Raw genomic sequence first — 14,413 nt, forward strand, 5'->3', positions numbered from 1 at the left:
TGATACATTCGTGTATGGTTTTATGCATGAGCAGTGTTAATACTAAAACATGTTGTATCAAATACAGGAAATACTGGACATATTTTTTAATTATGCAAAGAAGAGTGAATGTAATTAGAATTAGTATTGGTCCAACATGGCCTTTTGGCCTGCATATATTTGAAGAGCCAATTGACAAGACATTGGCATTGAACTTCACATGCAATCAAAATGAACAACACAGTGTTTTTTTCCAATATCACAATTTGTATTTATCAATTCAAAGAAACGACTGTACACAGTCAATGATTTTAAGTTGGATCTGTTTTATACATTATTATTCATTCATTCACCTTTTCCATGTAAGCAAGTGTGTCACCCCATTATTGTACAGTGGTTGGCGGAATGAGACTTCAAAACATGCAGAGCAGTATCATAATAGGGACCATGTAATTCATGCAACTTCTTTGTCCTGATATTGTGATGTTTTCTGTTGATGTTGTACCAATGAACCATTTCTCCATGAATATTTCAATTTGTTGAACACCCCCCCTCCCCCCAAAAAAATCTCCCTTTCACAGCAGAACAGAAAAAAAAACGTAATTCTTTCTTTACAGAAAATACTATAAGCAATTACATTTTGTACAGGTCATCAAGCTGTTGAACTTTGCAAAACAACCATTCAGTAGTTCCCTAAAAACAGTGGTGCTCTAGGGTCAAAGGTCAGGAAATGAATGGTAGGTGTTGAGCATTGACTTGTCAACAAATAGCAGTGGAACATCTTGGATGAAAACTGCAATGTAATTATTATTCCCTGAAATTAAACGTATTCTAGAAAATATGGATTTGAGTTTATAATGGCGTCACACTATTGATTTGTAACGGTTGAGGTGTGAATGCTTTCATGAAGGAAGCACTCCACAACTTAATGCACATCCCACACAACTGAAAAATCATGACTGCACGGCTAATACAGAGACATTGTATCAATAATGGGATTCCTTTCACAAGTCTCCCTATGACAACTTAATGCTTGTGTGTATATCAACTGTAGGTTATAACATTGTGCTTTCTAGGTATTAACAACATTCCGCTGGTTTGTAATTTGAAAGTCTATAAACTCAAATTACCCTCTGTGAAACAGAAAAGATAACATGCATCGGGCCTTGGCCATGACAACAGACTTGCTGGCCCACATGTGGAAAATGACTACTGGTCATTTATACAGATAGCTACTGAATGAAACCTTAGCAGGACTAAATGGATGAAATATTGTATAAGCATGTTTGGTTTTAGGATGTGATAGATTTGTGAAACTCGTACTTCGTGCACTGTAGCTGGAATACCATCTGTTTGTAATGTGTAACAAGCAAGAGAAGCATGAAAAACTGCAATGTGAAATCTCTCATATCATGGTTGAACACGATACTCTCCTACTTTTCAGGTTAGTGTACTTAATGTTCATTCATGAAGATAATTCAAACCTCCTTCTCCAGTAAGCAAATAAACACATTTCCCTCTCGGACCCTTAAGCTCCACTGCTCCTCAATAGCACTGCGCAATGGGGGAACGTTTAAGTGCAAAGGATAAGTTGCATAAATTCTCTATTCGCATTCCTGTCAACCTCCCTAAGCCACCATAATACTTTGACTGCATACAATCTGTTTAGAGTGAGACTATGGCATACAAATAGGATATCTGTGACATCTGTACACAGATAGAGTACAATGGTAAGCAGCATTTCCAAACAAAGATACCATTCAGAGACATCCAGATTAGTGTTAAATCAGAACTAACACAATTACGTACATCAATTTGAAACCAACTCGTTTTTATTGAGCATATTGTTTTTGGAATGAGACATCCTCCATATGAGCTGCCCAGGCAAGATAAGTCTACTCTAAACAATAGATAGTAGTGAATACTGCACAGTGATACTCCTGAATGCAAGAATTCAGCAAACTAGCACTTTATTGCTAGTATCCTCCAACTACACAATGATAATTGTACTGTATGCCACTCAGTAAAGTGTGTCATACGAATCTAAGAATTCACCATAGAATCTCACAGATGTCCACAGTGCCCTATCTGAGTGTGCCCTATGTCATATATTGTACTGTATTTCACATTCCATGTGATAGTTATATTCATTCAAAAATAAGTTCTGCTGATCCTTGCCTTGTTGTGTCCAACATGCGTTATGGATTGCATTGATTTGGAATTCGCCTATATAGATGCATAAAATGTGTTTAAAAAACAAGGTAGAAAAAGCTACTCAGGAAAGATTTCATGATATTTGCACTGTACTATCTCGTCGTCGTCCCTCCTCACCTCTGTACAAATCTCTGATGTAAGGAACAGGCAAAGGATTTGTCCACTAGCTTCCATTAAATAAGACTTCCCGTTACCAGATATGGCTTTGCAGTGCTATGACAAACAGATCATTTTATTGTATGATGCGTGGAGAGGAACAAACGTGAACATCGTCGCTGATAGCTACATACTGTGAGAGGAACATATGATCGGACTACTATGCAAAGCCTATCAACAAGAGATTTATCTCAAGCAAGTCATGCATGTGTTTCATTCATCCAGAAGCTAGGAAGCTTTTGTTTACATCCATCTGACATCGACTTGCACTCCTGAGGCCTTGGAGTGACCAATCGGCACCGTGTCATTTCTGTGTGGCTCCTGATTCTTGCTGTGTCCTCATCAACTCCTGTGGTTAGTTGAGCTGTTAAGAAGCCTGGCCTGTGGAATGGCAGTGCCTGGAAGACTGAGGGAGAACTGAGGACGCAGATGTGAACAAAAAAACCTGAGCTATGAAAACCCTGGGAGTGGTGAGAAGCTGAACAGACACACACATCCGCACACAACTTAATTTATCTTTTTTGACTGTCTATAAAAAGCATTGTGATGTTTTCTGAATGGACAAAAATCATGTTTACTGGGTATGTGGAGTGCGGTTACCACCATCTGAGGGTCTTTGAGAAGGAAGGAGGTTTGAGGTCTTGCTAGATGGCTTCCAGTCCTGTCCCTCTGATGCTGGGTGGCTATGGCTGCTGGGTCCCTGGGGGCCTCTCGGGGGCCCCAGATGAAGGCATAGCTGAGTATGGCCATGGGGGCCAGCCTCCAGGTAAAGGTTCCAGCTCATCCATCCAAAAGCCAGAACAAGCTCTGTGAAGGCTGATGTTCTCTACCTCTTCTTTTTGTCCTCTGGCTCAATGTTGAATTGTACAAATTCAATTTGGATGAGTTTGATGACATTACAGTTTTGTACTGAAGAAAATCCAAAAAGTGAGAAAAGCGAGCCCAGAAAGGAATGAAGGCAAAGTGAATGAGCAGAAATACAAAAAGGAAACAACATAAAATAATTGTTCTCCAAAAAGAGGCCAGTTGTGAAAAACATTTAGGCATATTTCATTCTCTTCTGTTTGGGAGTATAAGATTGGATGTTCAATACATAAATAGACAGACAAGAGTTACATACAGATACAGCTCATCTCTTACAAAACAATTTACTTAAAACGTTATGAGCTACTTTTTCATACCACCAGTGATAACAACCCTCTTGTTCCATGTGTCCATCTCTCTCACACTGCTGCCCTGACTAGGAGCATCTGCTTTCTGCAGTACACCAATGTCACCACCAGAGGGCAGAGGTGGAACAAGCCGGGCAATAAGTGTTAGTGCCCAGGTCTGACACCCTCAGAGCAACAGAGATAAAGAGAGAGAGCAACGAGGAGGGGCACACTGATATTCGTGCTTCAAATCCCTCACGTCAGGTCACCAGGGTGATTTTCCTGTATTTTTCGACACTAAACAGAACTGAAGCAGGTGGATGAGCTGAAAAGGATGGGTCTTGACTGGGAGTCTTGTAAACCTCTCTCCCTTTCACCCACCCAGCGCACATCAAACTCATTTCTTCCTGCTGGACTTTTCTGAACGCTTGGTGTCCGATTTGGTCTCACCCTTATCCGACCTCTCAGAGCGCTCGGCCCTCTCCGGCCTTTCCCCCCGGTCTGACTTTTCTCCCCGCTCTGACTTGTTATCGGCCTTGCTGCCGTCGCGGCGCGTGCCCTCGTCCGTGGATGAGGTAGTAGGCTGGGGCTGACCCCATTTGGCAATCTCCACATGCTCTGCGATGCTCTTGTTGATGTTGGTGGTCCAGGCCTTTAGATCATCCTGTGACTCGGAGAGAGAAAGGGAAATGAGAGAGAGCATGGAACAGGACGAATGATAAAGAACGAGAAAGGGAAGGAGAGAGGGCGAGAGACAGAAAGAAAGTTATTTGGCACATGGACAAACATTGCAGAATCACATCACTATTATATGACCGTATTTCCATGAAAGAGCAGTCAACTTTCGAACGCCTTTTACCTCATCCTTTGCATGGAACAGAAATTCACTTCCGTCTTTCGTTCTGAAACAGAAGGACAGAGAAGTTGAGGCTAACACACAAAATGGTAATCTATACAACATGTCCTCGATTGAAGGCAGAGTACTAACTTAAGTGTAAAGACGTTTTTCTTCTTCTTGTATCCAAGGGAGACGTCGCAGTGGCAGTGGCCGAGGTTGAGCATGGGCTCGTTGTTGTAAGGTGTGGTGGTGTTCTTAGCGTCCTTATAGAAGCCTATCTCTCCTTTGTTCAGCACACAGTACAGGTTGACCCAGGATCTGCTGTAGTGGGGGGGAAAACGGGGCGCGTTCAGCCAAAACCAACCACAGGCTTAATGCCACCTAACCTCACTCACCTGGGGGCGTTCAAGATGACAGGCCGCAGTGGGCCGAGGGAGAACAAACTGCCGAACAAACAAATGAACCGCCGACCGTAGCGTGCATAGGTGCATACACGTGGCTTACCTTTGTGGAGAGGTAGGAAGAACAGCCAGCAGCAAGGAGCAACAGGAGAGAGAAAAAAACAGAGACTTTGGTTAAATGACAGTATTGGTATTCATGAACTTTCATCTTTCCTCTTAAGACGATTGAGTGTAACACATAAAAAGCTAGCCTTTACCTTGGCATGTACATAGCATTACATGTACATCAGAAACATTCATCCAATTGGTGAGTGAGCAGTGGGACTCATTTGTGGGATGAGTCTGTTGCGTTGCGTGTCAGCCATGGCCTCCAGGGGGCAGTGCAGCAGCGAGAGGCGGACGGTTCAGTCTCCGGGGCCAGAGACCCATGGTAGGCCACCAAGCATGACCGACTGAACGAAACGTCTCTCGGCAGGAAGCGGGGTGATGTGTGGCCACTGCAGGGACCTGTGCGGGTAGCCTGGCTATGGCTGCATATCGTACTGGCTATGGGCCAGGCCAGAACCAGCACCAGGTTCGACCTAAGGCTCAGCAACAACATCCATCAACCAGACTGCTCTCCGTCAGGGCCAGTGTTGGTTAGGCATCATGCATGTTGCAAGCAGTGGAATGGCTGGTGGCTATCTCTTGGTTGAACTCTCATTCTGATACACTTCTGATCAGAAGCTAAACAGAGATCTGAAGTTTCAATAAAATGCTAGAAGAGCATATGTTAAAGCAAATAGCTATTTTCAAATAGGATGCTAGAACATATGTCAACCCAGAATTCTATTGTCAATAGGTTACAAGAACATATGTCAACTCGGGTCGTAAGCTCCAATAGGAATATCTGAACACAGTATGTCAGACCAGCGCTAAAGCTCCAATAGGATGCTGGAGTATACGTCGACCGAGACCTACGGCACCAATCAGATGCTGGAACATATGTTAATGCCAGTGACATGCACCAATTGAACATTTCGTAGGTCAGTTGTTTTGTTAGCTTAGCATGCTCATAAGATCATGCCTGGTTGTAATATCATCATACTCCCCCGTTAGGAACCTGGATGCCCACCTGTTAGAGCTCTTCCTCATGGTCTCGATGTCCAGCTTGCGGAAGAGGAAGCCCTCGTGGTGGGCTGTGTGGCTGGGCGGCTGGGGGACTGAGGGGCTCACACTCTGGGCCATCCCTGGCTCTGGCGCCGAGCGTGACCGCCGGGTGGTGGCCTCTCCTGCAGAGTGGTCCTTGGGCCTGGGTCTCCGCCGGGGCTTAGGGCGGTCCCGTGCTCGCGGCCGGTCTGGACGTCCGGAAGACTTCTCTGGCACGCCGTTCGGCACTTTAGAGACCTCCCCTCGAGCCTGAGGAGAGAAGAGACAGGGCAGAGCTTAGACTGTAAATACAACGTGTAGCCGTTAAACACCCTCATTAATAGCATGTATGTATAGATAACTCTATCTGTGTAATAAAGGCGGCATAGCTGGTAAACAGAAGACTCACCGTTGCTGCCTCTCTCTCTTTTAGCTGCTCGACTATGTCAAACAAGGTCTGTCCGCCTGACCTTTTCTCCCTGTAATCAACCAAGATAAAAAGTGATACACCTTTGTGCAAACAGTGTCGTGGAAATTCGAACCAAAAGGAGAGAGACTGTAGATTCTTCAAACAACGTAATTATAAGATTTGCAAATCTGGAAAAGTTAGCAATCCCCTCAACAGTGCAGAGTTAAGAGCTCAACGAACAGAGTTGGCTCTCCGCTTTTATCGAAAGTACAACCTTTTTGTCTTCGTGGCAGTTCAGCAGGTGTGTGAGATCTTGGTGGGAACATAGTTTACAAACACGACATAATGCCAGTTTTGTTACTATCTAGCTGCTGCTGCTCAAGCTAGCTTCTGTTCTCTTCATATCTCCACTCAGCTGTGCCCTTGAAAGATACCAAAATAACAGGATGGACTCAAACTGTGGTCACTCTCATATGGCCCTTTGTCTTCGGTCGCGTGACCAAGTTACACAAAGACAAGAGTGGAAGAACACTATCTTCTTCTTAAATGAGAGAAATAGACAGTGGAAAAATACAGGTTTAAGACGTATTCAGCGCATATGCATAACAGAGTTTGTAATTTTCCCACCATAACAGCACTTAACGACTCCAAGGCACAATGTAGTACTCACGTAGAACGTTTGTCTGACTGCTCCTTGGCTGTGTCGTGTTCACTGGACTCTTGTCTCTCCGTCCGGTGGCGGTCTTTCCTCCGGCCTTCGTGTCCGTGGCCCTCCTGCTCACTGGACGTCTGCCTCTCCAGCTTCCTCTCTTTGCGCTCGGCCCGTTCCCGCCACACCTCCTGGGGCAGCTCATCCCGCCGCGCCTGGATCATCAGCACCTCACTGGAGTGCTGACGCTCCAGCCTGGCTTCCCTGTGACTGTCCCTACTATCCCTACTGTCTCTGTCCCTGTCTCTCTGCTGGGGCTCCGACCGGCTGCTCCCCGCCCGGTGGTCTCTGCTGCTGGGCTCGCTGTTCAACCTCTCCCTCCCCATCTCCTGGAGCACCACCTCGGCCATCACCGGCATAACCGGCGCTGGCTCCATTAACACAATATCTCTCTCCCTCTCTCTCTGCTCCCTCTCTCTCGCCTCCTTCTCCCTCACCTCTTTCTCTCTCACCTTCTCCAGCCTACAGGCTACCAGCATGGGCGTCACCATGTCGTCCATGTGTTTGATCTTAGGCTGCCGGAGGTACTGTGAGGCTTTCACCTCCACTGCTGCGGCTGCACCAGTCACCAAGCTTGCAGCTATCCCTTTGGTCTCGACCGCGGGGGTGGTCAATCCTACTGCCAACCCCCTGGCTTCCGAGGCGGCAGTCCCCAACCCTGTTGCCACCCCTCGGACCTCCATGGCGGTTGTGGTCCCTAAATTTGTTGCTACCCCTCTGGCCTCCATGGCGGTTGTTCCCAGGCCGGCTGCCACCCCCACTACACCTCCAACCACTCCCCCCATCCCGGGGATGGCCCAGGCCTCCAGGCTGCTGCGGTAGCCACTAGAGCCGTTCATGATGGAGGTGTAGTTGGCCACGGTGGATCCCAAGCGGCGGGCCACGGAGGAGGGCAAGGGTTCCTGGGAGGGCCTTTCAGCTCTGTGCTCGGCCTGCTCATAAATGATCCGTCTCATCAGGGGGGAGCCCTGGCTCCGGGCAGGGGATGTCTCCTGGGGGTCCAGGAACACCTTTCGACCCAACAGGGGTGTGGGAGGGAGCTTACTTTGCTCTGCTTTCATCTTCTCCACCTGGAACCAAATCGAGGTTAACTAAACATCAGCACTTCATAGTAGAATCTCCTCCACAACAAAATGAAGCATACCGTAAACATGAAGCCATTTCACAAGTCACTTCAAACAAGCTGTGCTCTACAACCTCTTGTAAGCAACCAGAAGAAAGACGGCATCAGCTAAGGGGAGTGTTAGTTAGCTAGGGATAGTGACGGACCGTGGTGAGGCGTCGTAATGAGCTGAAGCGCTCCTCCCAGGTGGCGGCGGCCTTGCGGAAGGCCTCGTGGCGGCGGATGAGCTGCTCCACCTCGTCCACGCTGGCGCCCAGCTCCATGCTGTTGATGAAGGGCTCCTGGGCCGTGAGCCAGGCCTCAGCCACCACCGCTTCCTGCGCAAACTGGTGCACCTCCAGCACTGAGGCAGAGGAGAAAGAGGAACTCAGTGTCTGAGAACAATTGGAATCACATCCCTCACACTGTTGCTCAGTTGTAGCTTACTGTGGTTCCAAATTATGGAATGGCTTGGGATAATATCAAACAGAGACTTGAGGTGCCAGGTACTAGAGTAAGTTACATTCAGGTAAAGTCAGGGGGGACTCACTGTGCTGCAGGACCTCCCAGTGTTTGTCCCATTTCTCAGACAGCTCGTACTGCTTGGCCACCACCTTATCCAGCTTCTCCTTGATCTAAAAATACATTTCCATTGAGTTGAATCCAAACTAGTGACTGTAAATGTAATCTAAACTACAGTACCATCCTCTATGTTCTATGGCAGAACGCTGTCAACAGTGCTGTCACCTCCTCAGCAGCAGGGTTGCGCGCCGCCAGCAGCGTCTTGCCCATCTCGATGCACTGCAGCACACTCTTACTGCGCGCCTCCACCTCGCTCTTCAAGCTCTGGTGGTAGTTCATCAGTACCTCCACTGAGGACACATCCCTGAAAGGACCAGAGAGTCCAGAGCCCGTTATATCGCTGTGGGGAATGCTGACAGTGAGGAAGAAGAGCACAGGGTTACACACCCCGGAAGACAAGAGCCAGGTCAGCCCCATATACACCACCAGGCAGCCATTTTGAAAATAACACTGTTTATTGCTATATTAAAACATGCTTGCAGTCCATTGCTTGAAATGTGTTCATTTTAACCGTTGCTCTCTGTGTGGTCTGTGCTCTCTCTGCAGCTCTCCATATTAGGCCTTTTTGTAACGTAAATAAATTCCCTTATTTACTTAATGCCACAAAATCAAAACAGGCCTCTGAACTTGCAGATCAATCGCATCTGATAGATGATAGATGAGACGGGAGATACACCATACATACTGTAAATATAGATAAGGCCATACACACTTAATTGAATGTTTAACGGATGCCCCCTTCACATTTAAAAAATACAATCTTCCAGGAAAGAGATACACAACTTCCTTTTGGATTATAGCTGAACTATCCGTCTTTCAGCCTATCCTAGGTCGCTAGGTGTTGAACTAACGTTTCTAGGCCTATAGTATTTTAACAAAAGAGTTTTGAACTGTTTTCTCTTGCTCACCTCACTTTCATAAAATGTGTATGGCCTAAACCATAAAAATACAATTGTAACCATGTCCACTCATATACCTTGGATTGTCCCCTGTGCCGATCTGAGAGATGATGCTGTCCATCCACATGATCTGGTCTCGCACCACCCCGAAGAACCGCAGCTTGTCTGTTGCCGTGGTGATCTGCACTCGGCACTCCTCACAGGACGTCAAGAGCTCCTTCCAGCAATGCATCACTTCCTGTTCCCGGCCGGCGATGGCCTCAGCCTTCTGCCCGGCGTAGATGGTCCGGAGCTGACCCGCACTCTCCTGGAGCTGCCTCACCTGGACACAGATAGACAGGGACGGGTGGTAAATAACATAGGAATAATTAAAAGTACTGTGGAAAAGTACTTACTGAACAAGTATGAGAGAAACTTCACGTGAAGTGTTACCACATTGACCTCTTGTTTTGTTCTGTCTTCCTTTTTAGTCTCATGTGCTAATAAAATAAAGTGATAGTGGGGGGGCTCACCTGAGTGACGAGCAGCTGGATGTCGTGCTCGAAGCTGTGCATGAGCCTCTGCAGGGTGCTGGTGTTGGCAGTGCCACCCTGGCGCGCCCGTACCTCTGGCAGCCTCCGCTGCTTATCATCGATTTGGGCCAAGATCTGCAACACAAGGCGATAACAGACAATCAGAGACACATCAAAACACGACACAGACCTATATCCCGTAGCACTTCTTATGGTAGAAATGCTACCTCGCGGCAGTCGGTGAAGAACTTGTGGAGCTGGTGCGAGGCGGCCAGCATCTGTGCCCGGGTCTCCATGAGCTCCAGGAGGTCGGCCCAGGCCTCGTTCACGCCGTCCTTCCACTCGGCGATGGTGGCGGCCTCGGCGTGGCCATAGTCGATCAGCTCGTCCACCATCTGGTTAACCGCCGTCACACGCTCCTGACCCAGACTGCCCGTCTCCGACGCAAACTCTGTGAACTTCTCCTGCAGGATCTGAAGGGAGGAGGAGGAGAGGAATGAAGGGATGATCAATATCTATTTAGCCAAGCTAAGCACTGTTGCTAAAGCAGTAATAGGCTACTTATCAAAACTGCATTGAAATACATACTACTTCCTTACTAAGCAATAATACAGTGTACTGTATGCCATTCTTTGAGCCATATTAACCCCCTTCCCAACAGGTTTTAGACAAACACTATATGCCATTTAGCAGACGCTTTTATCCAAAGCAACATACAGTCATGATCAAATACATTTACATATGGGTGGTCCCAGGAATCAAACCCACTATCCTGGCGTTGTAAGTGCCATGCTGTACCAACTGAGCTACAGAGGACCACCAGCCCTATCATATTGTTGAAGCCTTTGTCCATTCAGGCTCTGAGAGGGGTCCCACTGACCGTGACGTGTTCAAAGTCCTGTCCCAGTTCTGGCGAGCTGGCCACCACCTCCCTCTCAGCGATCCACTGCTCCAGCTCGTCCACCTCATGGTTGAGCTGGTAGAGCCAGTACTGCTGCTCCAGACGAGACTTCCTCTCCTCCACCAGGTCCTTCAGAGACACGTACAGCCGGTCCATCTGAGACTGACACTTACTGATCTGCTCACTGAGACACATACACACGCAGGCAGGTAGGCACGCAGACACACACACCAGAGACAGGGTTTGAGACACATAGTAAACACAGGGTGACAGGGTGTGGGAGCTGAGTGAAACACATTTTGACATGAAAAACCATGAGCTGGTTTTACGGGGTTGAGTTCGCAGGAGGAGTAAATGTGAGGAGAAGGCTTACAAAGCAAACTGAACAACATGAGACAAACATGGGCAACCCATAAAAACATCCATACCCTACTAGTGCAGAGACGCCGGCGTCGGCTAACAGCTAAGAGCTAAGATGATAGAGCCGTTAGCGTTAGCTCTGACACCAGAGACAGAGTAGTATTACAGACCCAGTGCTGACCCTGCTGTCACCATGATTCACTCTGCTGCCATAACAGAGCAACAGGAGTCCATGACTGGCCAACTTTACTGGACTACCTTCTCTACAGGGGTTATGTCGTTCAAGCCATTTACTACCGGGTTCCTCCTCAGCACCCAGAAGACAAAGACTGTAGATGCCCTTGATCCTCTTCAATCAAGTCACAAACCGAGATCCTTGGTTCTCATATAGGGGATTTCCTTTGAGCTTTTAAGGCAGTATATTAAATGGGTATTTCATGGCACACTCACTTTAGAGCTGCTATAACCAACTTTCGATCCCACGAAAGCCTTGGTAATAGTGTGGTGACAGGTTTGTGGGGCACCAACACTGACCTGTCTGGATGTCCCATCTCCAGTAGCTGTCTGCACTGCTGGGAGAGAAGGCCTATCGTCTCAGCGTAGTCCTCTATCGTCTGCTCCAGTACCAGGTGCTTCTTCAGTAGCTGCAGGGTGCTGGGCTCATCCTGAGGGGGAGGCCACAACACACTTACAGTCCATTCTCACAAACCTTGACATGCTAACGATTCAAGTGCGTGCAGTGTTCATCACAGGACGTTGGTGGCACCTTAATTGGGGAGGACGGGCTCGTGGTAACGGCTGGAGCGGAATCAGTGGAATGGTATCAAACACGTGGTTTCCATGGTTTCCATGTGTTTGATGCCATTCCATTTACTCTGTTCCGGCCATTATTATGAGCCGTCCTCCCCTCAGCAGCCTCCACTTGTGTTCAAACACAGTTGCTGATATCTGGAGGGACACAATCACATTGCATTACACCTATGCAGATACAACCTTTTCCTCTTCCAAAAAGCCAATCATCTCTTACTGTAAAATGGTAACTGGGCAGATTAAGTACATCAGCGCTTGGTGATTGGCTCCTAGCCGCCTACCTTGCCCTTTTCCTCGTTCATCATGTGCAGCTCCTGTTCGCTGAGCCAGGCCTCCACCTCGGCTGTGTCAAAGTAGTACTGCTGGGCCTGGTACATGGCATCCAGCACCAGCTGTCTTCTCTCTGTCTCGGCCCACAGCAGACCCCACAGCCCGCTGAGCTGCTCCAGGCCCGCCCGCACACAGTCAGCCTCGGGGCTGCGGATGGAGGCGATGACATTAGCTCGTTCCAGGACGTCCTCCACCCTCGCCCGATGGCCCTGCAGCTCCCTCTGCAGAGCCTGGGGGGGGGACAGAAAGACGATGTCCAGTTAGATATGATACAGTATGATAGACATGTACTGTAATGACGTGGTTAGCCTCAGCTAGCTGCCACTCACCTGGTTTTTCTTCATGAGGTGCTGCACAGCCTGTAGACTGGAGCCGTGCTCCTGAGACGTGGCGGCAGGCAGCCGCTCCTGCACCCACAGCTGCAAACACAAGTGGAACTAGCAAAAGAGCACTTGAGAACACTGGTAACTTTTCGATGATTATCACCAGCATGGTATTGCATCTGTTTATTGTTACATACATCTTTTATCAAGATAACGTCTTTCACAAACAAAAAAGGGGGTTAGTCACCAACTTAAGCAACACTTTTACCCTTGCCGATGACACTTGTAAGTCACATGTCTCTAAGAGTCTGTAAGTGTGCGTGGTGTGTGTGGGTATAACCGGAGGAGGATCAGGACAGCCACTCACTATCTCGTCCTCCAGGTCCCGGCCCACTTGGTGAACCTCCTTGGAGGCCAGAAGGATACGCCGACGCTCCTTGAGCGGCTCGATGAGGCGGACGATGCGCGTCTCCACGGCGGCCTGGCGCTCGCCGACCGTGTCCATGACCTGGCCCTGCTGGGGGATGGAGGCCGCCGCCACCTGCAGCTCCCCCACCTCCTTATACCACTCCTCCATCTGACACTCCATCGTCTGGAGAGAGGGAGCGAGGGAATGGACAGGGAGTGAGGAGGGGTGAGTGAAGCGTTTGAGGAGGGGTGAGTGAAGGAAGGAGGGAGGGAGGACGAATAGGTTAGGAACTAAAGAGAGGGAGGAAGTCCATGGCACAGCGAGAGGCCTGGTGAGTATGGAGAGGATACATTGGTCCCTATATCAATCACCTCTCACCAAAATATCCTGGCAACATCCAACTCAGGAGTCGGCCACCTAGGAAATCCATGGCTTTCCTAGGTGTACATGATAAGTTGTTCTATCTGTCAGTCTGTCATAACAATGTATGAGAAGTGTTTGGATGATAGCTGTTAGATCTACTGCAATTGACTACAAGGAAATTACTCCCCCAGAGTGGCCATATAGCTGTCAGGTCATTCAGAGGGGGATGGTGATTCTCACTAAGGCGGTGAAACTCATTTTGGGACAGAAATATCAGGTTAAGATCACCAGGGTGGTGGAGTAGTGTCACTGAGGCTAACTAATTTGAAAAGTGGGCCAGATGCAAAGAGCTGTTGTATGAGTGCCATGGTAAAGTGAATTAGAGTAGGAGGAAGAATGAGGCAGAATGAGGCCGATCAATCCCTTACGAATTCACATGATGATTTGACTTCTTAGGAATTGTGAGGAAAAGAGCCTTCGGGATGGCTGCCTCAATACCTCTATCTGGTTAAATGAATCCCCTGACATTTTCAGAGACCCATATCAGAGACTAGCACGAGAATAAGCACACTCTCTATTTGCTTATACACAAATGTTACCCCAACACATATGCATTGAATCACCACTTTAGAGAAATAAAAAAAAACATGAGACTTGAACATTATTTCTAACTTTGACAGAAATGGTCCTTGAATTAATAGACAGGACAATTTCGCACAGTCGGGTGGGGATTTTCATACATTTCCATATGAAGCGAAAGGTTAGAGTTTCAAGGATGAGACAGTGATTCTGCTCACACCATAGATCACAGAATGATCAGCAGGACAGGATGAGGTA

The 14,413-nt window shown here is 47.8% G+C and overlaps 1 protein-coding gene across 7 annotated transcripts in view; it reads right to left on the bottom strand.

Annotated features, from left to right (window-relative positions):
• Positions 1 to 285: 285 nt before the first annotated feature.
• LOC129832363 (spectrin beta chain, non-erythrocytic 4-like) overlaps positions 286 to 14,413 on the bottom strand; it is a 63,459-nt gene continuing 49,331 nt past the window's right edge. For 2 of the 7 annotated variants that reach the window (XM_055896375.1, XM_055896379.1), the window contains 17 exons: positions 13,172 to 13,396; positions 12,811 to 12,900; positions 12,433 to 12,711; positions 11,876 to 12,006; positions 10,961 to 11,165; positions 10,308 to 10,553; positions 10,081 to 10,215; positions 9,646 to 9,890; positions 8,835 to 9,021; positions 8,638 to 8,722; positions 8,255 to 8,451; positions 6,947 to 8,055; positions 6,277 to 6,346; positions 5,854 to 6,137; positions 4,489 to 4,659; positions 4,360 to 4,402; positions 286 to 4,170 (listed from right to left, as the gene is read on the bottom strand). In XM_055896375.1, coding sequence (XP_055752350.1) covers positions 3,898 to 4,170; positions 4,360 to 4,402; positions 4,489 to 4,659; positions 5,854 to 6,137; positions 6,277 to 6,346; positions 6,947 to 8,055; positions 8,255 to 8,451; positions 8,638 to 8,722; positions 8,835 to 9,021; positions 9,646 to 9,890; positions 10,081 to 10,215; positions 10,308 to 10,553; positions 10,961 to 11,165; positions 11,876 to 12,006; positions 12,433 to 12,711; positions 12,811 to 12,900; positions 13,172 to 13,396 — 3,975 coding nt within the window. In that variant the 3' untranslated portion in view covers positions 286 to 3,897. Of the gene's footprint in view, positions 4,171 to 4,359; positions 4,403 to 4,488; positions 4,660 to 4,842; positions 6,138 to 6,276; positions 6,347 to 6,946; positions 8,056 to 8,254; positions 8,452 to 8,637; positions 8,723 to 8,834; positions 9,022 to 9,645; positions 9,891 to 10,080; positions 10,216 to 10,307; positions 10,554 to 10,960; positions 11,166 to 11,875; positions 12,007 to 12,432; positions 12,712 to 12,810; positions 12,901 to 13,171; positions 13,397 to 14,413 lie in introns of those variants that run through there. The other 5 variants (XM_055896378.1, XM_055896380.1, XM_055896376.1 and 2 more) reach the window with 5 other exon arrangements.

This window comes from Salvelinus fontinalis, chromosome 33 (assembly GCF_029448725.1).
Source record: "Salvelinus fontinalis isolate EN_2023a chromosome 33, ASM2944872v1, whole genome shotgun sequence".
In the NCBI taxonomy this organism is placed as follows: Eukaryota; Metazoa; Chordata; class Actinopteri; order Salmoniformes; family Salmonidae; genus Salvelinus; species Salvelinus fontinalis.